Source organism: Caloenas nicobarica, chromosome 2, assembly GCF_036013445.1.
Source record: "Caloenas nicobarica isolate bCalNic1 chromosome 2, bCalNic1.hap1, whole genome shotgun sequence".
Classification (NCBI taxonomy): Eukaryota; Metazoa; Chordata; class Aves; order Columbiformes; family Columbidae; genus Caloenas; species Caloenas nicobarica.
In genome coordinates this window covers 3,475,022-3,499,676 of record NC_088246.1, presented here as the reverse complement: position 1 = coordinate 3,499,676, position 24,655 = coordinate 3,475,022, and the positions used below count along the sequence as shown (strand labels likewise).

At 41.0% G+C, this 24,655-nt stretch overlaps 1 protein-coding gene across 14 annotated transcripts in view; it reads right to left on the bottom strand.

Moving 5' to 3' along the window:
* The window catches only part of OBSCN (obscurin, cytoskeletal calmodulin and titin-interacting RhoGEF), a 197,991-nt gene that overhangs the window by 53,579 nt on the left and 119,757 nt on the right, over positions 1–24,655 (bottom strand). For 13 of the 14 annotated variants that reach the window (XM_065628909.1, XM_065628916.1, XM_065628912.1 and 10 more), the window contains 23 exons: positions 24,318–24,590; positions 23,400–23,672; positions 21,347–21,634; positions 19,842–20,114; positions 17,350–18,705; positions 16,480–16,758; positions 16,047–16,125; positions 15,569–15,687; positions 14,530–14,727; positions 13,793–13,825; positions 13,589–13,687; positions 12,920–13,138; positions 12,068–12,134; positions 10,534–10,562; positions 10,100–10,228; positions 9,124–9,263; positions 8,281–8,481; positions 7,861–7,943; positions 7,029–7,202; positions 5,409–5,568; positions 3,848–3,964; positions 2,392–2,556; positions 938–1,096 (listed from right to left, as the gene is read on the bottom strand). In XM_065628909.1, the coding sequence (XP_065484981.1) occupies positions 938–1,096; positions 2,392–2,556; positions 3,848–3,964; positions 5,409–5,568; positions 7,029–7,202; positions 7,861–7,943; positions 8,281–8,481; positions 9,124–9,263; positions 10,100–10,228; positions 10,534–10,562; positions 12,068–12,134; positions 12,920–13,138; positions 13,589–13,687; positions 13,793–13,825; positions 14,530–14,727; positions 15,569–15,687; positions 16,047–16,125; positions 16,480–16,758; positions 17,350–18,705; positions 19,842–20,114; positions 21,347–21,634; positions 23,400–23,672; positions 24,318–24,590 (4,913 nt within the window). The remainder of the gene's footprint in view (positions 1–937; positions 1,097–2,391; positions 2,557–3,847; positions 3,965–5,408; positions 5,569–7,028; positions 7,203–7,860; positions 7,944–8,280; positions 8,482–9,123; positions 9,264–10,099; positions 10,229–10,533; positions 10,563–12,067; positions 12,135–12,919; positions 13,139–13,588; positions 13,688–13,792; positions 13,826–14,529; positions 14,728–15,568; positions 15,688–16,046; positions 16,126–16,479; positions 16,759–17,349; positions 18,706–19,841; positions 20,115–21,346; positions 21,635–23,399; positions 23,673–24,317; positions 24,591–24,655) is intronic. The other variant, XM_065628914.1, reaches the window with a different exon arrangement.

The following is a 24,655-nucleotide window of genomic DNA, read 5'->3' as shown; positions in this document are numbered from 1 at the left end:
ATACTTTCTGCACTATACTTGACTTTCTGGTTACCAAACAGACATTGTCCTGGGATTAATTATCACATTTCAGGGAAATAATATCCAGCATTAAAGGGTATCCCAAGGGTGGGACATGTGAACCCTACAGTGCAGCACTATTGGGCCCAGCAACAACAGATTTAGGGACTATATCTAAAGAAATTACAGAGCAGGCACTCTCTGGAAAAAGGAACCTTTTTTTATTGAAAAATAAAATCTGCGTATGAATATCAATGAAAACAGAGATAAGGATTTTCAGAAGGGCTTGACTGGGCTTGATCAGGAAATCCATGAATTTTTTTTTTGTTTGGTTGTTTATTTTTTTACTGGAGTTCAGCATCTACAGCCTTGGGGAAATTCTGTATTTTCTTGGAGTTTTAATCTGAGCCCTGAATGTCTGGAGATGATCTGGTTAAATCTGATGAATTCTTCATTTCTGAACAGAAACTGGTGTCAGGAAAGGATGTAACCAGCAGAGATAACCACTGGGAATGTAGCATATGGCTAAAACAGCATTTCCTCCAATTTGCCACCAGTATTACAGACTGCCAAAACCAAAGATCTACAAATGCTAGCAAATACTATAGACAGCAAAATTCACATCAGTATCATGAACTTATGCAAGTAACTCAATGAGGTAACAAGGATCAATAAACACTTGTATTTGTACACTTGTAATGACTGCACCATTAAAATCCACCCATGCTTCTGATGGTTTCTGACATGTTTCTGACAGGTTTAACAGAGGGATTTTGGGGTCGACACAGATTCTACTTGTGCTTCAAAGACTTTCAGAAACAAAGCAATGACTCAAAAGGGTTAGTGAAATGTCCCATTTAGATAACCAGAGGCTGGATATAAACGTGAAGTTCTCACTGACAGAAAAATGCTCTAGGTGAGGATATAATGATCAGACCTTCATGATGTTCTTGAAGATGTAACTGTAGGTGTCTGTCCTTGTGTCTCGCTTCGGTTTGCAGATCACAATATAATTTTTGAAGAGGAAGACATGTCTTTTGTGTCCTTTCCATGCCATTCTAGCTCCTGGAGCTCCTTCCCACACAATGAAGTGGCCCTGATAGGAAAAAGAAGGAAGAGCATGCGGTGATATAATTACCACAATGATGTCTCACCATCACTTTTCAGTGAACAAATAACAAATGCTTAGTGTCATATCATCACCTTGTGTCTCTGTTTTGTCACTGCACAGCAGATTGTTGCTGATACTAGAGGTATCTGACAGCACCAACAGGTGTGCACACAATGGTCATCATTACATTGTCCTTTAAACAGTACTATTTATTGCCAGAAAACAGACAGAGCTCTTGTCAGGTAGGCACACTCTTGGAAACGGAAATGCTAATGGAAAAATTGTATTTTGTGTGTTATGTGGACATTTTATACGCTCAATTGGTCTCCCTCACCAGAGCAGGACATCCATTTCACATACCTTCAGACACACAGAGCTCAGTTAGTGATATGGGTTCACCCTTGGCATCATTAGGGAGAAGTAAACACTCTTGGGGCATGATTGGACTCTTTTTTTTGATTTCTAAATGTGGATAGATGAGTGCACACGAGAGTATCACTGTGATTTAGCTTTACAACCCCACCAGCAATACCCTGTGATTCCCTTGGAAGACATAGGATACAAACAGGCAAAATAAATGACTTGCCCAGCATGACACAGTAAATATACAAAGAAACAGGGATTTAAGTAGGAGTATTTAAAGTCCTAGACTAGTGTCTTAACAGCTGGGCCATCTTCTTGTCCTCCCAAACCTCACATCTATTTCGTGAGAGACCTAGAGGAGCAGAGAGGTCTTTTGAAGATATATGAAGAGCTGTGAGAGAACATCCAAGTTTTCACATGGAGCACATGCAACACATGCTCTGCTACCTTGTACTGACATCCCAGCAAACTAGGTTGTTCAAAGGAACTGTGTCAAATGAAAGCATGTAGACTGAAAAGGTCCAGTGAGCTTCTAACACTTGGGGAATCAACTAGAAAACCCACTGATGCCAGTAATTTCAGGAGCTGGCCCATGTAGCTTGCCAATAATAAGAGAAGGAGGTAAAAATAAAATGCTTTAAAATGATGTGGGGGCTCAGAACAAATTTGTTGCTGTTTGATAAGTGGGTTGGAAAGGCAAATAAGTACATTATGTGTGAAATGCTCCGTGTCTATGCTTTGGTGCTTCAAACCTTAATCAAGCCAGGAGACTCATCTCTCTGAGCTGTAAGAAAGGCAATAAGCAAATACTGTCTTTCAGATATGATTTCTAAAGGAGCTTCTTGTAGGACTTGAGGCTACTTAGAAACTAGTGAAGGCATCTGTAGCACTAACATTGACTGAGAAATGCCAATTACCTGTCGGATGGGTTCACCAAGGCTTTCCAAGGTCCCCGGGTAATTCTCAATGAGTGAGACATGGAGGTTGTTTTCTGCCCTTCGGGTGAGTGCAGACACGATGGCATAAGCCTGCTCCAGCAAAGTGCAGTTTTGGCTATTTCTTGCTTTGTTTCGGATTAATTCCTGTATATGAATAAAGAAAATGTTACTGGACAGTCAGAAAAAAAAATACGTTTCCTTGGTAGCTGAAGCGTTTCTCAATATCTGTTCCAGCTCTTTCATCTGAGCAATTTTATCCCATTTTTTCACCATGTGCTCTTTCCTACCCATTCCACAGCCCCACTGAGTAACCAGTCTGGCTTTTCCTTACATCAGATGATATTAAAGTTGAAGCAAGTACCAGATATGCTTCAGTGATAGAAAACAAACAAACAAACAAACAAAAACCCCAAAGCAATCCTAAATGTATCCATTCCATTTCTCTTGTGCTTACCCTGACAATACCATGAGGCAAGCAATTAATCTGGCAGTGGTAAACTAAGACTGGATATGAGGTTAAAAACAAAAGAGGATGGAAAAAATATGAAACGGCATTTATCCTTTTTTCCACATTTATTCCTGTTTTCCTCTCTTTTAGTAATGAATGCAAACTTCCTCTCCCAAGAGACTCATTAAAATGTTGGTGTTTGCGTGGGGGCAGGTGTTCAAAATTAGAAAGATAGTTTGAACCTTCTTCAAATTAGTCAAACTACCCAATTCTGTAATACTAGAACACAGAAATATTTTGGCAATCTTCTTTCTGACTATCCCAGTGCTATTTCCCAAGAAAAATATCATTTAAAAAAATGCTACTTTGAAACATTCATTTGTAATCTGGGCTGGAACCTGAGATAATAGGACAGATGAAAACTTGAAAGATGAAACATTTCAGCATGGTAGAATGATGCAAAGCTTTTCAGAAAAAAACAAAAAAAACCCCCCAAACCCCCCCCCAAAAAACAAAAAACAAACAAACAAACAAACAAACCCAAACCCAAAACATCTTTCTATAAGTCAGTATAAAACACAAAGAGAGAAATGGGTAAATTAATTTCTTAAACTTTGGAAATTGCGTATTTTTATAACATACCTGTTGCCGAGCGTGAAGCATATTTATATTTGTCATGGATATATACATACATGTAATCATATATATGCATATAAGCATATATTTTATATATGTATATCCATGTATTTAAACATCATTCAGATAAAGCTTGCTGAACTTTATGGGATTGGAGACTGTGAACCTCCACCAGATTTACATTTAAAAACCACTCGTGATGATTATTGTCTTACTTACTTATGCAGCTTTCAATTGTAGTTGCATCAGAAGAAAGCCAAGAAATACAAAACAAAAATAAAATATTTTTCTACACAAGCTGCACAAAGCAGGACAAAAACCAGATATAAGCACATAACAAAAGCTTTTCACCTTGATTATTGTCTGGTACTTCTGGATCCTGTCTATGGGTTTTTCTAGGTAGTGCTGCAGTGGTGGAATAAGTGGTTGTGAAGGATCTTCATTAGTTAAAATTTCATCTGTGTATCTCTGAAAAAAATACACAGAAGAATGAGGAAAGGTTGTTGTAAAGAGATTATTCCCCAGAAAATGCTCATATGGTGCTGGTTCATAGACCTAACTCAGCCAAAATTGGATACCTCTACCAAACCTTACTATCCCATATTCTGGACATCTGTAACTCTCCCTCATCCTTTACCAGCTCTTTATTATTTCAGATATCTGAAATGCTGAATTTGTCTGCTTTTCCAGTGCAGGACTGATGCTGGGGAAATGTCATCCAAAGCTTGCAAGGACCAGATGGTGTGACAGGGAAGATCAGTGCTTGTGGTGGGTGGGAGGGCAGGAGGGAGTGAACCCAGTGCCAGCAACTGGTGCCAGACCTCGGTCAAGAGTGGTCCATGTGTTTGTAGGGTCAACGACTGGACCTAGTGAAGGTCTTCACACCAGCACCTGGAGCGAGAAGCACAAGTCATGGGGTCCTTGTGCTGGGACATCAGCCAGTGGGCTGGATGTTTTTCCTTTCCAACTAACCTGCTGCATGTGGGTGCAAATGTGGGCAAATCATCAGCAAACTTCAAGCTGAACTAGGTCCAAGTGGGAGACCAGGGATCCAGGCATGGATATTAGGGAGGCTTAGAGCTTGTGCTGACAGATGCTGGACATGAGGAAGAAATTTCTTACGCTGAGGGTGGTGAGAGCCTGTCCCAGGTTGGCCAGAGAGGTGGTGGATGAACCATCCCTGGAGACATCCCAGGCCAGGCTGGACGGGGCTCTGAGCAACCTGAGCTGGTGCAGATGTCCCTGCTCATGGCAGGGGGGACACTGGATGAGATTTGAAAGTCCCTTCTAAGCCAAACTGTTCAGTGACTCTGTGATTCTATGATTTGAGGGATCTGTCAATGTGGGGTAAGTCTGAACATGTACATTTGTTTTCTAGTGAACATCAAGCTGGACTGGCTTGTAAGCAGGAGGCTCATGGGGATGGTAAAAGTGCTCAGGATGTGGGCAGAGGTATTGGATGCACAGAGGAGCCGTGCTGGTACTCAAAGGATCCACGAACATGGATGTTCTCATGGATCTGGGGCACTGTGTGTGTGTTTTCACTAGCAGACTTCAATCCTGACCAGCTGGAGAGGAGAAACAGGATTTCTCTATCTATACTAATATTTTATGTGAGTTCACTTGGTCTTATAATGTGGTGGTCCTTAAAACAAAATCACAGCCACATTCATACCTGTATAATCTTTATAACATTCAAAAATGCATAAGCATATGTAAGTATGTTCTTATACTGATTGTATGGACCAGGAAGAGCTACACAGTGAATACAAAATTATTATATTTAGCAACAATTACCCACAAAAATATTTAATAATTATTTTCAGGATCACATTTGCGATTAATAACTACAGTTCTTGATGCAGTGGGTTGTAGGATGCATGTTCTACAGGTACTTTAGCTACTGTTTTACCTTGTAGAAATCCTGGACAGCTTTGCTGACAACAATTGACTCAGCCTGTACCCGTCCCACCAGGTACTGGATGTACTTATCAAACTCTGCCTCATGCTTGATAAAGCACATGGCCACGTCATCATCAGTGTCACATTTCTGCAGCCCTTGGAGGAAAATACTGTGGAGACAAAGAAAAAAGCACATCTGAGGAGAAGGTGATGGAATGAGGCTAGAACACAGCCCCAGCAGCCAGACATTCAAATCAGGTGATTTCAGGTTAACATATATTAAAAGAAATAATTGGAGGAAACAAGGGATGTTGCCACGTTGGCATTAAACTTCTCAATGGCTCTGCATCCAGCGTGATGCTGTCCCTTTTAGCTTGAAGATATGAAACGCCTTGCAAGGAAGGTAGGAGTAAATTTCAAGGGCTTAGCTCAGGTTGGGTAGTTAACCCTTCCCCAGATCCTTGTGCCTCAGCTTAAGGATCAAGAAGCCAAGCACATGAGTGAAGACAGAGATCCCCACCCTGTTTAACAAATGATGCTGAGACAAATTCACGCACACAAAGATTTTTAGCAGTGTCGGTAGCTGATGACATGCATCACCTTTCACAGTTGAAGTTACTTTGGGGGAAAAACAAAAAAAAGAGGGAGGGAGAAGAGAGAAAAAGGGAGGAAAGCGAAGGGAAATCTATTTCTGTGGCCCATCCAGGAGGAATGCCAGATGTCACATGTAAGCATCCTCCCCATTGCAGAAGTTGTGTCCCCCATAATGCTTTTCCCAGAGTAACCATATACTTTTCATCGCAATATGCTCAAACTCCTTATTGGTTGCTTTTGATTATGATGCTGCTAGCACTGATCAAGGACACATTAATCAAGGAAGATGCTGCAGGCTCACTCATTGTTGACCTTCATGCATGCATTTTACTGACCCTCCCTGCTAAGATAAACCAAAAATTAGGACCAGAGGGTAGGAAAATGGGGAAGAACAGGTGATTCTTATGCTGTTGGTATGGACTTCCCATGAGAACCATGACTTCCATGAGAGCGAGGGCATCAAGGTGCAAAAGACCCTTAGCACCGGCAAGCCTAAGGCACGTGAGACATCGTACAACACATTTTCTCCCTGGCAAGTAAAAGTGTTTCAACCTGGACCTTGGGAAATCACTTTGTGAAGAGCAGATCTGCAATAAATCCTTTCCTGGATTAGGCAGTCATTGTGCTGTGGTGTTGTACCTGGGCAACCTGCTTGCATCTGGGTGTGTTTTGGATGTATGGACACGGGCATCACTTTTAGATGAATGCGTGTCTCTTTGAAAACACCACCGAAGTTCCTGTAAGACCACGCTGCCTTTTTATAGTAATCCACTGTTTCTCAATTAAACTCACTTAAATAGGCAAGAAATAAGCTGGACATATGAAACCTTCAAGCTCTGAAGGGTATTATGGGAGCCCCAACCCTGTGCTCTGGCTTAAGCTATGCCATCATCCGTCGTCCAAAAAGGACCATCAATTCCCTTGCGCCTCAGCACTGCCAGAGCTCCACGTCCTTCACAGTAATAATACTGTGGCTCTGACACCAGGTATGTGAGCCACTCCTTGGTCTCACATGAAGGCACATGAGAATGCCCACCTGGAATGGAAGCGAGCAATGTCATCAATATTTCTGAAGATGGTGGCTTTCTGACTGGCGACAGCTCCTGGGACAGTGGGACAGATCTCAGTGTACTTAATGTGATGAGTCTGGAGGAACTGTAGGTCTTGAATGTAATCCTCTTCTGAGATCAACAGCTCTTGAATAAGAACACTGAAAGGAAAATGAATAGGTAAAAGAAATCACAGAAAAATCATCATAATTATCTTGGACATGCTGAGAGACTTTTAGGCTCTAAAGTAGAGATATATGATCATAAAAGGAATTTAGACACCCTGCTCATGGAGTGACACCCACCTCTACCTTACAGACATTTACTGTTAGGGCAGATAAAACAGTGTGAGGACAGTAGCGACTTCAATGCCACTTTAAGCAATCATGAAAGCAGGTATCTCCACTCAGCAGCACTGCACTGCAAGGGGGTAACACAAGGCTGAGTGCTTTCACTCCCTCTTTAGATGTCATCCTCGGATATAGGGCCCCCCGAGGTACAGAGGTACTGTGGTTTAGGATTTTGTGAAATCAGTGAGCTTCCAGAATTACATCGTAAAACCCCCTCCTTTCAAGTCATCCAATATGATTTAGATTGCCTGGAATTTTCCAAGGCTGAAATCAATGGCAAAACCCGAGCAAAGATCATAAATTACAAGCCTGGGAGAACTGAGGTTTTGATAATTCTGGGAAAGGGGAGGGGGCAGGACTCAGCAGGACAAAAACAGTGACCGACAGGAAGGACCTAGATGTCAATATACATGTTACTTCAAAAGGCAGAAAAACTCAAAGGTGCGAACACCAAATGACACGAGCTCACCTTAGCTTCCTTTTATATTCATCTTCAGAAACAAACTCTCCAGGGAACTCAGGAACTTCCATTGTTCCCCACTCTGGTGACAACTAAAATACAAGTAAAAATAAACATTGTTCTTTTAGGTTAAAACTACTTTTATCAGTGCACACTGAAGAATATCCCTCATGTGTTCACAGTCCCTTTCAACAATTCCTAAACCAATGTTAAATTAATTTTTTTTCTGGAGGAAGATTAAGTCTTTCATACTCATGCACTCCTGTACACATGAAGAAATATTGTCTAACTAAAACATGAAAAAGGACCAATCATGTTATAGACCACTTCAAACTCCTCATCCATCACTACTTGCAAAAAGAGATGGCTCTAAACTCCAACAGGAGCAAGTAATTTTACATGAAAAATAAACACAATGTGATCAGTCACCTTTAACTTCTTGTCCAGATAAGCTGGAGATACCCAACCCTGTCGAGAAGGGCTGGATTTTGTGGGTTTAGTCCTGACCAGCCATTTCAGAGGATGAGCTGAGTCAAGGACCTCCACGTATTGACCTTCCTTCAAAGTGATGGTCTCCCTGTCAGGTGCGGCAGGCACGTAGTCAGCTGTGACCATGTAGACATCAAAGATCTGCAGGCGTGAAACAACAGTTATTTTGTGCTCTGAAAACATAATGCAGTAACATTAGCAGAACATATGTGCCTATCTGTGTTTAGTGTTTTATTCTCCAGCTCTTGTATGGCAAAGAGAATCACTATTCACTTTTTGCAAGTGGAAGATTAAGTCTCTAGGAGATGTTTTGGATTTTTCTCCCAAGGCAAAACAAACAGTTGTCCTGAAAATATCAAAACAGGTTAACATTTCCAAAGTTTTAATTATTTGATTTTAGGATGTGTTTGAAGTGAACACCCCCAAAATTTCTAATTTCTAATTTTCGCAAAATTCTAATTTTTCTCATGAAGAACTTCTCGACAAAATTATTCTGACCAAGTCTATCCAAGGCCACAGAAAATCAAGCTCTGACCTTCTGAAGCTCAGCCATGAAAGCAAAAAGCGCCAAATAATTGACAGCTTTTGACCATGTTGACAATTTCTTCAAGATCACACAGTGAGCATCAGAATTTGATTCTCTGTGCTATGAATCACAGACCCAATATTTAACTACTAAATATACCTACTAAAGTGAAGTACACCCCTAAAGGGGATGGAGATCCTTAAACCACAGGAGACTGGTCATTCTAAGTAAATTTTTCTCCTTGTGAGATATCATACCTCTCCTCTGGAATCCCCATCTTCAGATTCAGAGGAGGACTCCTGAGCAATGGATGAAGGTCTAGATCGTCCATGGCGAGGAGATGCAGAGGGAGTTTTTGATTCATCATCACTTTCTGCACCTGGCACTCGAAGTGTGGCTAAAAAGCAGAGCAACAGCAAAGTGTGAAATAAAGATCTCCAATCTGAACATAAACCAAATCTAGAGTAGTTTTCAATTTCATAAAAACAAATATTCCCTAGGAAGAGCATTTTGTCGTGTTTAGTGTGATCTCCTATCGATACTTAGGATTAAATAAATAATTGGGATGTTTTAATAGATGAGGTTTTGTGCCTACTGCATCTATTGCCACTGCATTGCAAGAATATTTGTAGGAGAGGTGATGCCTCTATTTTTGTTTTGAGATAAAATTTTACTACAAGATAGTCTTTATATGATACACAAAACAGGATTTTTCATTTAATTCAACAAATCATTTGATTACTACACAGCTGTGCACACAGTTTTCAGTCTCAATTGATTTTAAAATCCCACTGTGATCTAAAACTTGAAGATGTGGGAAATCTTCAAAAAAGAATCATTTACAGACTCAGGAGTGATCAATACCTAAGGAACTCAAAATACCTAAGGTGTTCAAAATACGCTTCAATTTTCACAACTTGCCCTCCCCTCTAAAGCTTACAATTACTTCTGCTTATTTAAATAAACATCGTATGCACAAAATGGACACTAGTCTTCTTAGTTTACTGTAATAGTAAAACAAGTTCCAAACTGTAGTTCTGTAGACTAAGACTTGCAGTTTGGATGGATTTTTACTAAAAATTCTTAGTTCTAAGCAGTTACAAATGTTCATATGCTTATGTAGGATGACTGTCTCAAAGCCTGCTTCATAAATCTCACTGATACGTAAAGTCCAGAGGATGAAGATTGCATATTTTTCTACACTGATTAAATTATGTTTGCCAGGTTCCTTACCCTGACTTATTTTTGCAGATACCATTTCGGAGATACGAGAAGTGAGTTTCTGGAAGAACTCTTCTGAGCCAACATCAGCTAATGAAATAGGGCTCTTGGGCACACCTGCTCTACCAGCTTCAAGGTCTCCTGGAAAAAGAGAGAATTTTCTCTTAAGCAGGTAATGCCATTGGTAAGTAATCTTTTTTGAGTAACAAAAAGCTTCTGTGGAAGGAACGTCTGATTTTCTTCATTTCCCCCTGTTTTTAAAATTGTGCTTGCCCACATTTCATCCAAATAATTCACCCTGCAACAGAGACCAGTCCTGAAAAATCCCAACATTTCAGATGGTTTCAAGAAAACAGGACAAAATTAGGTAGTAATTCATGAAATATGTAGACAACCTCATGTGTCGATGTGAAGTGCAGCAGGAGTGAGAAAATAGCTTTTCTTACCTTCTTTTGTTTCAGAGGGATGAATATCTCTGGGGAAAAAAAAAAAAAAAAAAGAAAGAAAAAAGAAAGCAGAGTTAAAACTTAAAATAAAATGTGTAGTAAGGAGAGCTAAATGAGAAACACTCCCTGACACCATGTACGTGAAATCTGGGAATATCTAAGTTAGGACTGGTTCGGACTGCAGGTGCTGGTAGCTGATACTCACCAGGGCCACTATGAGAAATGAGAATTGGGTCACCTGGCTCGTATGGGCACTAAAACACTTAGGTGTCTTAGTTTTTGAGCCAAATCCAATCTGATAATTCTCCTTATTCCTGACTTTTATTTCAAGCTGTTGGCTGAGAAGAACTGTCTGCTCAGGGAGTCGGTTGCAGGACAAAGTCACCTCCATCTCCCTGGTGCTACTGGGACTTTATTCCCAGCTGACACTGAAATAAAAAAACACTGAAATAAAACTATTACACTTGGAGACATTATATCAAGCGGGATCTGTAGTCTGTCAGTTTTCAGGGAAATAATCCTCAACAATTTTCAATGATTTCATCAGGAAACCAAGGACTGGATGCTGTGGTCCTGCCAAGAGGTCTGTTCCCATCACATCAGGATGCCCGTGTGTTGGGGAAGCAAGGTGACTACGGGTACTGCGGTGGTTTTGAGGTCCAAAGAAACCTTTGCTACAATGATAGCTTTTACCAGCACCAAATTCACTCATCCCAGCAGGAAAGGGATAGGAGACTATATCGTCAGCACTGAGTGAAAATGGCTTCACAGAGGAAGACTGCTCAAGCTTTTAGGCTAGACATATCCTAGAAGCTAACGTGTGTTTGGGTCGATCCTGATTTTCAGATCATACCTGCCTAGTAACCAAGTCAAGAATGGTGAATTTAGGAGGTTATGTCATTGGAAAGTTATCATCTTGAGTAACAAAAACTTCTGTGGAAGCAAGGTCTAATTTTCTTCCCTTACCCTGTTTTTAAAACTGTGCTTGCTCACGTTTCATGCAAATAATTCACCCTTGAACAAAGATCTGTCCTTACAGTTATAAGCCATGCTCTTAATAAATGCTATTTTGATCCGTTTCCTGATACTTTTTTGACAATAACAGTCATGACATATGATAAAGTTGCATTTGTAAACTAGAAGTTTGTGAGCAGACTCTTTTCATCTACTTCTTTTTCTGTGAAGCATCCGTGTATTTCAATGTTGGCAAGTAACAGTCGGAGCTTGACCCTGCGAATTTTTTTTGGCATTCCACTTAGGAGATGAAAAAGGTACAAGAGTTTTATATGACCTACCCATTTTTTTTTTTGTCCTTGTTCCTATCTTCCTTGATAATCAAGCATAAATGGTTGACATTGATACTAGAGTATTCGTAGCACTTTGCATCCTAAGACCTCAAACTATTTTAGCTCTGGTGCTGAGACATGAATATAAGATGTCCAAAGTGAACACTGCCTAAAAGTGACTCACGGGAACTTGTGCAGAGTGGTACCTGCATCACTCCACCTCAGCATCTGCGTGGCCAAGCACTTACCCCAGCGTGGTCATGATGGCTTCTGACACCATCACGCGCTCTTGGGTCAGAACTTCAGCCTCTTTCACTGCAAGATTAGGGTTTCTCATTAGAGGACAAAAGCCAGAGAATATTTTTGTATGTATTTGATGTAGGCACATTTTCTAGGCATGGTATACATTGGAATACTCAGTCTGCCCTGTTACGAGCTCCTGACCTGGGATACACACTCCCACTGGGATACTCTCCTCTCCCTGTTCATATAGGTGTAAGATTGCTCCATTTCTCTACAATGCTCAAATATGCTGCTGTAGCTCTTGGTACAGTAAAAACGTGGGATGCAAGGAAGAATAACAGAAAAATGGAGTAATTCACAGTGATGCCCCTACTCTCAGCCTCCATTTGCTTGTCCCACCTCTTACTGAATGGTTACACCAGGAGAGGCCCTGGAAAGCTCTGCAAAAGGGGAAACAAATAACTCTAGCTGCCTTAAGGCGATTCTGTAATGAAAATACCTTAGCAGAGAGAAGCACACAAAATAATTTTTTAAATGGTGAGTTTTTCTAGTTACTTTACATTGCCTTTCTTCCTTTCTTTTTCCTTTGTGCTTAATTTGGTTGTTTCTTAGACTTATCTTCTGTTTATACAGAAATGATGCTGCTGTTAATCCAAGCCAGGATCAGAAATCTAAAACATTGTAAAAGTAAAGAATATGTGCAAGGCAAGCAAATTCATGGCTAATCTTTGGAAGTCACTTTTTTTCAGTTGTGATTTGATTAATTTCCTTATCAGTCACACTTTTTTTTTTTTTTTTCTTAGGTGCTGCATGAAAATTAAAATAGAGAATGTGTTTGTATTGTAATGAAGGTTTACCATCTGCAACTTCCACGGTGGCGGTGCAGATGGACTGGCCAGCCTTGTTGGTAGCAATGCACGTATACGTTCCACTGTACTTCTTTTTAACATCCAGCAGAATTAGACTGTGATGCATATCTGAGCTGGCGAGTTTATAGCCAGGTGTGTCTGGCTTGATCCACAGGATGTCTCCTCGAGACTCTTCTTTCATCCAAGTAATAGCTGGTGGCGGATGTCCTAAAGGAAAACCAATGCAATGAGCTTTAATTTTCCTAATGGCATTCCGTATATACAATTATGAGCCATGCTGTGAATAAATGCTATTTTGACATGTTTCCTGATACTTTTTCAACAATAATAGTCATAATACATGACAAAGGCATATAAACCTTTCTATAGCACACTCATAAGGACATTAGATCTTTTTGTAAAACCAAAACTATCAATCAACACATCTTCATAAGACTAATAAGTATCATTATCCCTGTTTTTACATACAGGGGAATGGAGGTGAAGATGTAAAGCTTTGCTGCAAAACACACAAAGTCTCTTACAAAGTTGGGAGTAGAGTCCCAGACTCCAGATCCAGGAGATAAGGTTACACTGATTTGAGAGAGAGTCCAGAATTTTTCATCAATATATGCAATTTAAGTGTTACACAGAGAGACAAGGTATCTACCCACTTACCTTCAACTTTTACAGATAATGTGATACTTGCACCTTTCTTCACCTTTTTATTAGTAAATCTTTCTAGGAACCTTGGTGGTATCAGCTGCTCACGGGAATCTGAAAATCACATTTTCAATGGAACATGGTGACACTTTCTGTGTGAGTTTAGGCTACTGAAAAATTCCTGAGGGTTCTGTTATCACCTGCTGTGGCTTCTCTTACCTGTTTCTGATGGTTCTTCTTTCTGATCAGGATCTGTAACACAAGGAAAACAAGCAAAATGACAAAACTACCTTTCTGTCCATGAGTTGATGAAAAAGAAGTTACTCTAGGAGATTATCCCTTGCAGGAGATATTACACAGAAATGTTAATTCTGTGGAAACCTTATGCTAAAGCACATTTATTAATAAAAATGAATACTCCTATAGCATGGGAATGGATCCATTTCAGTTTTCCAGTACTATTAATACACACGCTTACAAAGACCATTTCTATAAATCACAGCTCCTCCCTACCAAGTTGACCTAATTTCTAATTTCAGAACAATTAAGCACATAAATAAAAATATGCATGATAATCTCTGGAAACAGGTGTTTCCACAGTTCTCAAAATTTTAATATTATGGCATTGTCTTACTGAAGCAGCCTCAAGTATGACTTAGAAGAGGCTCTCAGTTTTAATAAAAATGAACCATTAAAGTTAATTACGTTGGTCAGGAATAAAATGCATGTTTATGAGGCAACAGCCAGACCCCAGAGAAGTGACATGTCTCATCTTTGGGACCCACAGTAAACAATTCGCAGGTGAATGAAGATTAAAGTGAGTCACCTTTTACATGCAGACTTCACCACCTCTCTTGACTCAAACTGGTATGCTTTCTCAAGAAAAATAGCTATATAAAATGGAAAGAGACACCTGAACAGAGAAAATCAGATGCCAAAAATAGCCCAATACCTACCTTTGACTACCAGCCTGGCCGACGAATATGCGGAACCAGCAGAGTTGATGACAAAAATTGAGTACTGGCCAGCATCTTCCTTAGTGACATCACGAATTTCCAGTGAGTGGAATTCCCGTTTATGGGTCTTCAGGATGCGATCCGAGGCCTTTAGTGGCTGTCCATTCTTGAACCAGTAGAGCCGAGGCTGTGGGTATGCTGCAAGGAGTGATTACAGACACAGAGAACAGAATGAGTCAGAAACACTGATTTGGGAGCATCTTCAACCAAGCAGATCCTTCCGAGCCAAGGAATCCCCAGCTCTGCCCAGGGCTTCTGTTTCAAGGATTTATCCAACTAGGAATGGCTGCAAATACATTAAATTCTATTTATTTGTTAAAGTTCTTTCCTATCTCTTCAGTTTCTGGCATTCCCCATATTGACTGCATGTACAAATGCCTTCCAGGTTGGGAAGGTACGGCTTAGGGATGATTAGCAACGTACACAAAGACAAAAGTTGAAGCCAAATCGTTCTCATCTTTTTTATAGGCAGCAACTGGAAACAAACAAACAAACCAACCAAGCAACAGGAGAATCCCTGCCTCTCCCTACCATAGAGAGGGAAAAGCAGGAGGATGTTTTTGCAGTTTTTAGGCTGTAGCAGCAGTCCCCGCATAGAGTAAGGCAAGTCCAGGACTGTTTCATTTATTAAAGAGAATAAAAGATACCCTCACTATCCTTTTTTTTTTTTCTTTAATTATTCCTTGTTGGTCGTCCACAACTAATGTGCTCAGATAATTACAAGGCTCAGTTTTCAGAAGCATATGCCTGTAATTATACCTGCAGACACGGTCAAAGAATAAGACACTTAATCCGCCCGAGTCTGCTGCTAAAGTCAGCATTCATCAGCAACACATTCTTCTAGCTGTTTTGTGCAAACATGGTGCCAGATGTACAGACTGGGGGCACAGCTGCAAAAGACCACGTCGGAAAACCTTGTCCAGCACTTCATCCCGACAGTAAATCTGGAACAACTGACCGTGCTGTGGTCTCCTCTCACCTTTCACCTTCAGGTGAAATTTAGCCAGTGATGCTCCAGGTGCTACATGAATATCATGAAGCTCATCGAAGATCTGGGGCAATTGCTCCTCCTCAGTGGCAGATTCCTCTTGTTCTCGGCTAAGAAGCAATTAGAATTAGAAAGAAGAAAGTCAGCAAGACAGAAAAGAGTTAGGAATTAGTATCACCTATTTTAGTTTAATTCAGCCTATGGATTTTGTCATCATAACATAAAGCACCATATGATATTTAAAGTAATAGAGTAATACCACAAAGAAATATCCAGGCTAGCCTGAAGGCAGCCAGAGCAATTTTGGACACGATAAATGTCCAGCTGTTATTGCATCTCAGCTGCTCTGGTTGTTCCTTCATAACATTGAACTGGCCCTGCCCGAAATAGTAAAAACAGGCTTGATATAATTATACATATTGATCTTATCAAATCAGAAGTTAGAAAGAGCTAGAGTTTGATATTTTACCTTGAAATATATTCTTTGGCACTGTAGTAAGAGGACGTCTCTGTTGCATCTGCTGCTGTCTCATAGTCGGTGCTGGTCACTGATAAATGGAAAAGGGAGTGTTGTCTATGATCTGAGCTTTGAAACTATTCTTCTTACTATAATCATAGTTTCCCTACTCATTTGAGTGACTGGCAGTTCAATTTCACACTGCTACTCCCACATAACCCTGGATTATGGAAAACACCTCTCTTTATTTGAAAAACTTTGCTCTCAGCCTTGCCTTGGTGTTGACAAAACCCAACTGAACCCAATAAGTTTGCAAGTGAAACATTTTGTGGGCAATGCATACTTTTTTTTTTAATGTAAATGGTGTTTTTCTTGAAAGAATATTTATCCACCTCTCAGCAGAACCCTTTCCCTTTGGTTTTTCTGCAGTGATTTTGAGACTCACAGTCCACTCGAAGCTCAGCCTTGGTTGAAGCAACTCCCATGTTGTTTTCAGCGAGGCAACGGTAAACGCCCATGTCAGTGGGGACCACAGCTGTGATGATCAGCTGGTGGCACCCTTCCTGGTCCTCATTGATCATGTAATGATCATTTTCTTCAAGAGCTTTCCCATCCTTGAACCAGCGAACCGTGGGGAGCGGTTTGCCAACAACAATGCAGTCAAAGCTGACTGGGTACCCATCTTGTACCTCTTGGTTTTGGAGCTCGGTGATGAACATGGGAGCTAAATTCAGGATAGTTTGGAGAGAAGAAAGGAAAAAGTTGGTTGTGTTAATAGATGTATTTTATGAGCACTGCTGCTCAGTACTTGAAGACTTCTGGCTTCTAGGTTTTTAATTGCAGAATATCTTTTCTCTAGGACAACAGTCGGGAAGAAACTCCATGACAAACACTATACAGATATATATTAATTGCGATACCACAGCTGCAAACAATATATTGTCTTTGTTCCTCTCCTTGCAAAATACCTTCTCTCCCTCAGCACTGTTCTGAAAACTGTTTGATTGAATAAAGTATATATTTATGGCCATACTATTGTAGTATAGGGGGCAATTTCTACTGTGAAAAGCAGCTTTGTAGGTAAGTCAATACTTTGCTGTCTCTGCCTTCATCACTAACTTCCCTGCTCTCCCTCAAAATGAAAAATAATAAAAATTTCATCTTTTTTCTTTTCCAGAAGTGCAGAGTTGCCATGAAAATATTTGCACTAAATTAAAAAAAAAAGTTTTTTAGAAATTATTCATGAGTGAAAAATTAACATTCTGACCAGCTCCAACTGTCTTTTCCAAAGAATAAACAAGTTTGTTTCACCTACCTGTATCAGAAGTCAGCAACGGTGGTGGAGGTCTCAGTACTGGTGGTGCAAACTTCCCATGGGTAGGTGGTGTGGCTTTCCCGATACGCAACTCAATTTTTTTAGGGCCTTGCTCCAAAATGTCAATCTCCACGGGAATTCCCATAGCACCAAACATCTCTCTGAATCGAGTGGCGGCAGTTCTTGCCTCAGACAAGATTTCAAACTTGATGTAGATGTACTGGTCATCCTCACGATACGTCTGATGGTCAACCACCTCTATGTCCCCTTCATCTGCACTGACAAACAGCTCTTCCTCCACATCAGATATGTCTGTTGAGATCTTGGCCCTGAAGAGTCTGTGAAGTCTCCTTCCTGCTTTACGGAAAGCATCATCCAGCTCACTACCAGAGGAGCTCTCGGTCTCACTGTCAGTGCTTCGTTTAACCTGCTTCTCCTTACGAAGAACTTGAGGTTCCTCGGTGCCAATAACCACCTTAGCGCTGTGTGAAACCTTGCCAAATTTATTGGATGCCTCACAGGTGTATTTACCTGCATCTTTCCTCTCCAGGCCAGTGATAATCAAAGAGCAGGTCCCATCACTGTAATTGTCTATGTGATAATAACGACCATCTGAAAGCTCTTCGCCATCTTTCAGCCAACGGACTTTCATGTCAGTTTTGCTGTGGGCCACACACTCAAGGTGGAGGGTGCTTCCAGGCTCACCAGAGAAATCTCTGAAGGTCTCTGTAAACACTGGGCACTCCTGCTGCTTGATCTCTTTCCTCACTTTGTAGCCTTTGAAAGCAGCCTGGATCTTCACAGCAGCCTTGTTCATGGAAGGATCATCTAAATCTGGCATTTCTGGTTCATCTGGCTTAGCAGCTGGGGCAGCCATAACTGTCTCCACACTGGTTTTCTCCCATTGTTTCCATAATTTGCCAGTGGAGATGGACTGAACTTTGCTAGTAACGCTGACACTCTTCTTCTCAGCTCTCTTGAGGTAGTTCACTAGTGAAGGAGTCCCAGCTCTAGACTCATCATCTGAGCTTGTGAAAGACAAATCTGCTTCTCCTGTCCGAGCCAGCTCATCGCAAGTGGAGTACTCCTCTGAGTAATAGTGAGACATTTCCGCTTCCTCCTTCCTCAACTTCTGAAGCTTCTCGTCCTCTTCAGGCACCTCACTGATGGAATCCAAGGTGGGCTCCCGGCTCATCCGGCGTTTCTTGGCCAGAGCTTCCCACAGGAGGTGAAGATCTCCCTCCTGAGCAGCCTCAGGGGGCAAGCTGGGCTGGGCATGGCCATCCACCAGCTCTTCTGGTTGGCTTGCAGGGGATGCTTCTCTGGCAATCTCTTTTAGCATTGTCACTGTGGGAACTGAGGAGAATTAAATAGATAAGGTGTTAAAAGACAAAGTCTGAGGAAGCTTTGAGAAAACACATGGAAATGTTACTCCAAAGCCTGGGCAGGATACCATCAGTAGCATTTAACTAAGCATTCTGTTGAGAACAAAATGTAAATTTAATATAAATCGACATGGTCCTGGACAACTTGTTCCAGGTGACCTTGCTTTGAGTCGGGGGGTGGACTACACTATCTCCAGAAGTCCTTTCCAACCTCAACTATCCTATAATTCTGTGCATGCACTTAAAACATGGTAAATAACATTTTTAAGCCTAATAAATAAATTTCTGCTCTACTTAAATTTTGCAGTTGGTGAGTATCTCATTAAGACTGCCAGTGGAGCCTGGAAGGCTGTTGAAGCTCATCCTGTTTTACAGCTAGACAGGGCTTCAATGACTTTCTGGAGTAGATCTTCACTGGATATAGTGGGAGCTGAGACTCCCACCTCACATGGAGGCACCTGCCTGTTTAGATGTGTCTAAGTCCGAAAGTTGTCGTTCACCCTCTGGGACACATTGACTTGCATCTGCATAGTGCCCAGTGCCATTTGAGATGCTCCATGCTGTCTGGGACAATGACATGTGGCTCTCAGACACAACACGGGACCTATGAGTGCTTGAGGTCCCTCTGAAGAAGGAGATGGAGGCCAGGGGTGATACCATGAAGTGTCTCAATGGCACTAGATGCTGAATCCCACCTATAGGTCACAATTCAGCTTCTTAAGTGCTATGACCCAAAGCCATTTGGGATGTCCAGGACAGGGGGCTGGCAGATACCATGCAGAACATACAGAAGACCCCTCACTTTCTGAAGTGGTAGCTGAAGGCCAGGGAGGATACCCTAAGACATCTCAAAAGGCACCAGAAACCCATGTAGGTGCAACTGCATCCCACCTTAAATATTAGACTCATGAAAATCTTATTTGAGCAGCTCAAAGTTGTTAGAGGTTCAGAAGCATCCTGGGCAACACCAAACAAGAAGGTAACAAATCTTGGTGGATTTTAGATACAGCTTGTAAAAGAAAATTAATTCCAATCCAAGCTGTGAAGATGCCCCTGGATGTCCATAAACAGAACTGATTTAACATCACAGGAATGCACTCTCTGTACCTTCAAGGCACAAGCTGGCAACGGATTTGACTTCTGGAGAAACCATGCAGGTATATGTGCCCTGATCTTCAGGTTTAAATGCACGAATAATGAGTATCTGCTTCTTTCCATCAGAGAGGATCTCGTATCTCCCTCCAGCTTGTATTTGTTCTTTTCCTTTGAACCATTTCACTTTCTCTTCAGTCTCACATGATAATTGGCACTCCAAGCGAGCCACCTCCCCTTCCGAGACTGATCCTCCCACCAAAGGTTGGGTGACTGTAACTGGAGGCTCTGTAATTACAAAAAAAGTGAATTAAAACAAAAACCAGATCATAACCTGGCTTGAAGACACTCAAGATCACTCTATAAAATGTTCAAGCATCCCATCCTTCGTTTATAGATTCTTTAGCTGTTGAAAACAAGCAAAGGAAAAAAATATTATTGGCAGCATCCAAAGTTCGCACTTCCAAAGATAATATCAAAATAACAAGCTTTTCCAGCAGCTAAACCAGCTCCATATAAATATATACATGCATAAGTGGCTGCATTTTTCACATTCCTGAGTTTATTTGCTGATCTAAATTTACCCATGACCAGTATTCAAGCAGTCCTACAGGTTCTAGAAGATCTTAATGTTTAGAAGTGAAGCAGTTCTGAGATGAGACAAGAAAGAAACAATTGAAAGAATTTTTAAAAAGAGATTATTGAAAGTGGCATTCATCCCAGTATTGAAAGTAAAAGAAAAATAATATATATATATATATTTATGCTAGCTTAGGAAGAGTAAAAATTCTCAAAAAGCATGAAGAATTTAAAAATAAAAATTCTCTATATCTTCTTCATTATGTTGAAAAAAACATCATTGCATGTTTGAGCCTTAAATCACAGAGACTTTTTTATTATTATTATTATTATTCTTACTTCAAGGAATTTGTTGGGCACTCAGCTATCACAAAAAGAGTTTCAAGAAAAGAAAGATTGGGGGAATGGCTCTTCATCCAACTGTAGTTTCCAAAGTTTCATCAACAGACAGCAAAGGAACTGTGTCTCAGAGCATTTCTTTGTGGGTGTTATTGAAAAAGATGTACAAATAATATAATGAAAGAGAAAGAGGGGTGAAGAAGACAACGCTGCCCACCCACTGCATTGGTACTAGGGTCTTGGTTACCCCAAATGCATTCCAACATGCTCTTTTTTGACTCATTCCATCCTAACTCCATCAGAAAAAGAAACTCATGGTGACCAGACAACACATGGATGCAGTGCAGGCTGCAAGACAGCTTGATGCAGTTTGGAGAAAATAAGTGTTGAGTACTAACAACTCAGCAGGTTTTGTTCACAGCAGCCCAGAACAACTTTTCCAAGCTCTTTCTCCTCTATTGTGGTGGCAGCAAAGCATGGAAAAAAGTTTCTGAGGGAACTCTTCCAGGAGATGCCTGGAACATGTGAAGCAGACATGCCATGCGGAACACAAGGTCTACAGCAGCTTGCAGTCGTCCATGGTGGCATCTCTCCATTCTCACCTAACTGCACCATCTGAGGGAAGTGCACTGGCTCGCTGGCCCCAACTTTGTTGATGGCTGAGACACGGAATCTGTAGGGTTCACCTGGGGTGAGATCGTCCACCATGAACTCCGTGTTCTGAATAATGTCGTTGCTGCATGACTGCCAGCCGACACCTGGGATTTTCTTCTCCACGTTGTAGCCTAGGATGTCACAACCACCGTCGCCTGATGGCTTGTACCAAGACAGAGTTACAGAGTGGCTGTTCTTACGTAAAACTTCAGGTTCTTCAGGCGGATCGGGGTGGGCTGAAGGCACAACAGAGGTCCCATGACGTATGACACGAGCAATAATGCTTTATAGTAAAACAACCAAGAGCCTTCTACAGGCAATGAGAAGGAAGCACAACAGATTCAGTATTTGATTGTAAAGTTGAGTGGGGACATGCCCATGGCCATGAGACATACCTGTGCACAATTGAGTTTTCCTTTGGCTGCCCTGATCTACACTGCTAATGAAAAACATTTGCTTTCTAACTGTAATCTCACATACTTAATGTCATATATTATTGAGATTTTTACCTGCTGCTTTGTCCCACACAGCTCAAAGTAAAAAGGACCCTATCCTGCCTGTATTATGAAGGAACTTAGCTGAAAACTTCAAGTACGTTTGGGCCTTGATCATATTTATTTCAGATCTGGCCTTAATGGAAACCAAGTTATTGTTGGACTACAGATTAACTCTAGCAATTTAATAGATAGTCACTTGGTTTCTGTGTAGTCGATATATATGTCACAGCATCAGGCAATAATAAATAAGTAAGTACATAATGGGAATGGTCTGGTGTCCTACCAGATTGGCTGCTGATGATCATACTCAGTACACTGGAAAAAGTTCCTCACTTAATTTACAGTTTACTGTTTGGCTTAGAAGATAGAAATAATGATTTTAAGTCTTCAAGCTCAAGGAATTTACTGAGTAGATGACCTGCCATGGTGTGCCAATTCAACACATTAAAGGCAAATAACGTCAACAGCCAGTTCTTTAATTCTGGATACCACAAACATAACATGGAATCCTCTTTTCTCTATTTTCAAATACAACTCATACAGAAAACCTGTCAACAGGAGGAGATCATGAGGATCATAAAATGTAGGTGCCCAAAATAAAATAATGTTGTTTTAAATCTGCCCAACAACCTTTTTTTTTTTTTTTTTTCTTTTGTGGAAGTGGTTGGAATATATCAGAGACCTCTCAAGTCTCAGAAATGATTAGACAGACAGGCTATCCTTAATAATTTAATGAATAGATGGTCAGTCAGTAGCTCTTGAACATCTCCACTACAGTGCACAGCTAAATTGCAATCATGTCATAACCATCACTGGGGTTGTGCTCGTCTGACCATTGCTGGGTGACCCACCTATCTCACTGTGGGAAGGAGCCAGACCTTGGGTGCTGGAATGGACATTGACACATCTTTGGTCTAATCTGCACCATGAGGGGATTAAGGAACTATCATATTTTCTACTCATTACATACTTCAAAAGCTATTAACTCTTGCATCTCTGAAGTACAAGGTGTGTGTTTCATGGATCTCATCCATGTGAAGATTGTATCCATTGTACATACCATCCATGTAACTCATTAATACAGAAAACTGATTGCTCTGCACTTGAGTAGCTTAGCAGATTTCAAAGGGTTTTGATGCCCCAGATAATTTTTCCATGTGCACTCTAGTTCAGCTCATTCCCATATCCATGTTTGCTCTGGGTGATGTTGAACACTGAGTAAATTGATTTCCACTAGACTTTATGTTGCCTTTTACAAAAGACTGCAGCTAAAGAAATCTGGTGAACATCTCTACCATGGCTAGCCTGTATAAATTCCTTCTGATGAGGTGGACTATTTCTGGTCAAAGAAGAGGTTGCCCAGTAGCATCTTCTCAGGCTAAGAACACTAGTTTGGGACATGCAAGGAAAGAATCAGTACGAAGATCATAAAATTCAATGTTGTAGCTCAACACCAAAGTCTGAGATTTTAAGTGCCAATGGGGCTAGAATGACAGACACTCACCTATCACAGATAGCTTGGCTGATGAAATTGCTTCCCTGGAAGCAAAGGTCACCTCCCCAGAATGATGTGGTTGGGCTTTTTTCAGAATAAGTTTGTATTTGTTTCCATCTGCCTGTACCTCCCAGTCCTCATCCGACTGGATCTCCGTGTCATTACTATACCAGGCAACTTCAGTAGCTGGCACAGCTTCACTTAGAACACAGCTAAATGTGACTTTCTCCCCCGGAGAGACTTCCACATCTGTGAGAGGCTGCAAGATCTGTAGACGCCATCCTGTAGATAAAATCGGGAAATCAAGCCCTTGGTTACAGAAACAAATACAAGCAAGAAAATTTGTGAATATTTATGCTTAATCTCTGGACAGTGAGATCAAGACCAAGGAGGTAATTAAAAGAGAGGTTATGTATATCACTAGAACAGAAAGTATCATTGAGGACTGAAACTTTCCAAAACTTTCAGGAGCGAAAATCAACTTAGTAATGTCAACTGAGATACTGTGCCATGACTGAGGATGGATGTTCTTATACTCTGAATGTGGTTCTGATCACCACAGGGATCTCCAGTAACAGGATAAACTACAAGGATGCAGAGATAATATTGTTGCTGATATAACTCCCATCTCTAAAGCCTTGGAGGACCTATAAACACAATCCAACTCATCAGAATAATGACAGCTGTAAGACAGTCATTTGCTGCTGACTCCTTGCCAATTGGTACTGCTTGTATCTATGTCATGGCATATGGAAAAAGAGAAAAAGGAAATCGTATAACATCATCTGTCTACTGTGTGAAAGATTCAGGTAAGAAGCAACAAATGCAACTTTTCCTCTCTGCTACTCATCATATTTTCCTGGTTCCTTTGCCTTTTCCAACAAGAAATTTAAAACTTCCCATGCATGGCATGAGTGCTTCAGTTACCTTTCACCGTCAGGAAGGCTGAGGTCACCGCATCGCTGCACATAAAAGTCACCCTGCAGCTGTTCCGGGGAGTCAGGTTCTTCAGCAGCAGCAGATGCCTGCGTCCGTTTTCAAAGTAAACCATCTCAGTGTTTTCTGTAGTTTTGGCAGGTTCATCGTCAATCAGCCAGTTGTAATTGTAGCACTCAGGCTTGGAAAGGTAGCATTCAAACAGGGCTTCCCCTCCTTCCACGGCTTCCACGTTCTCCAGGCCCTGGATGATGCTGTTCTTGGCTGGCAAAGAAGGACAATGAACGGTATTAATTGTTTGGCCATGCATATCTGAATATTAACAAGTC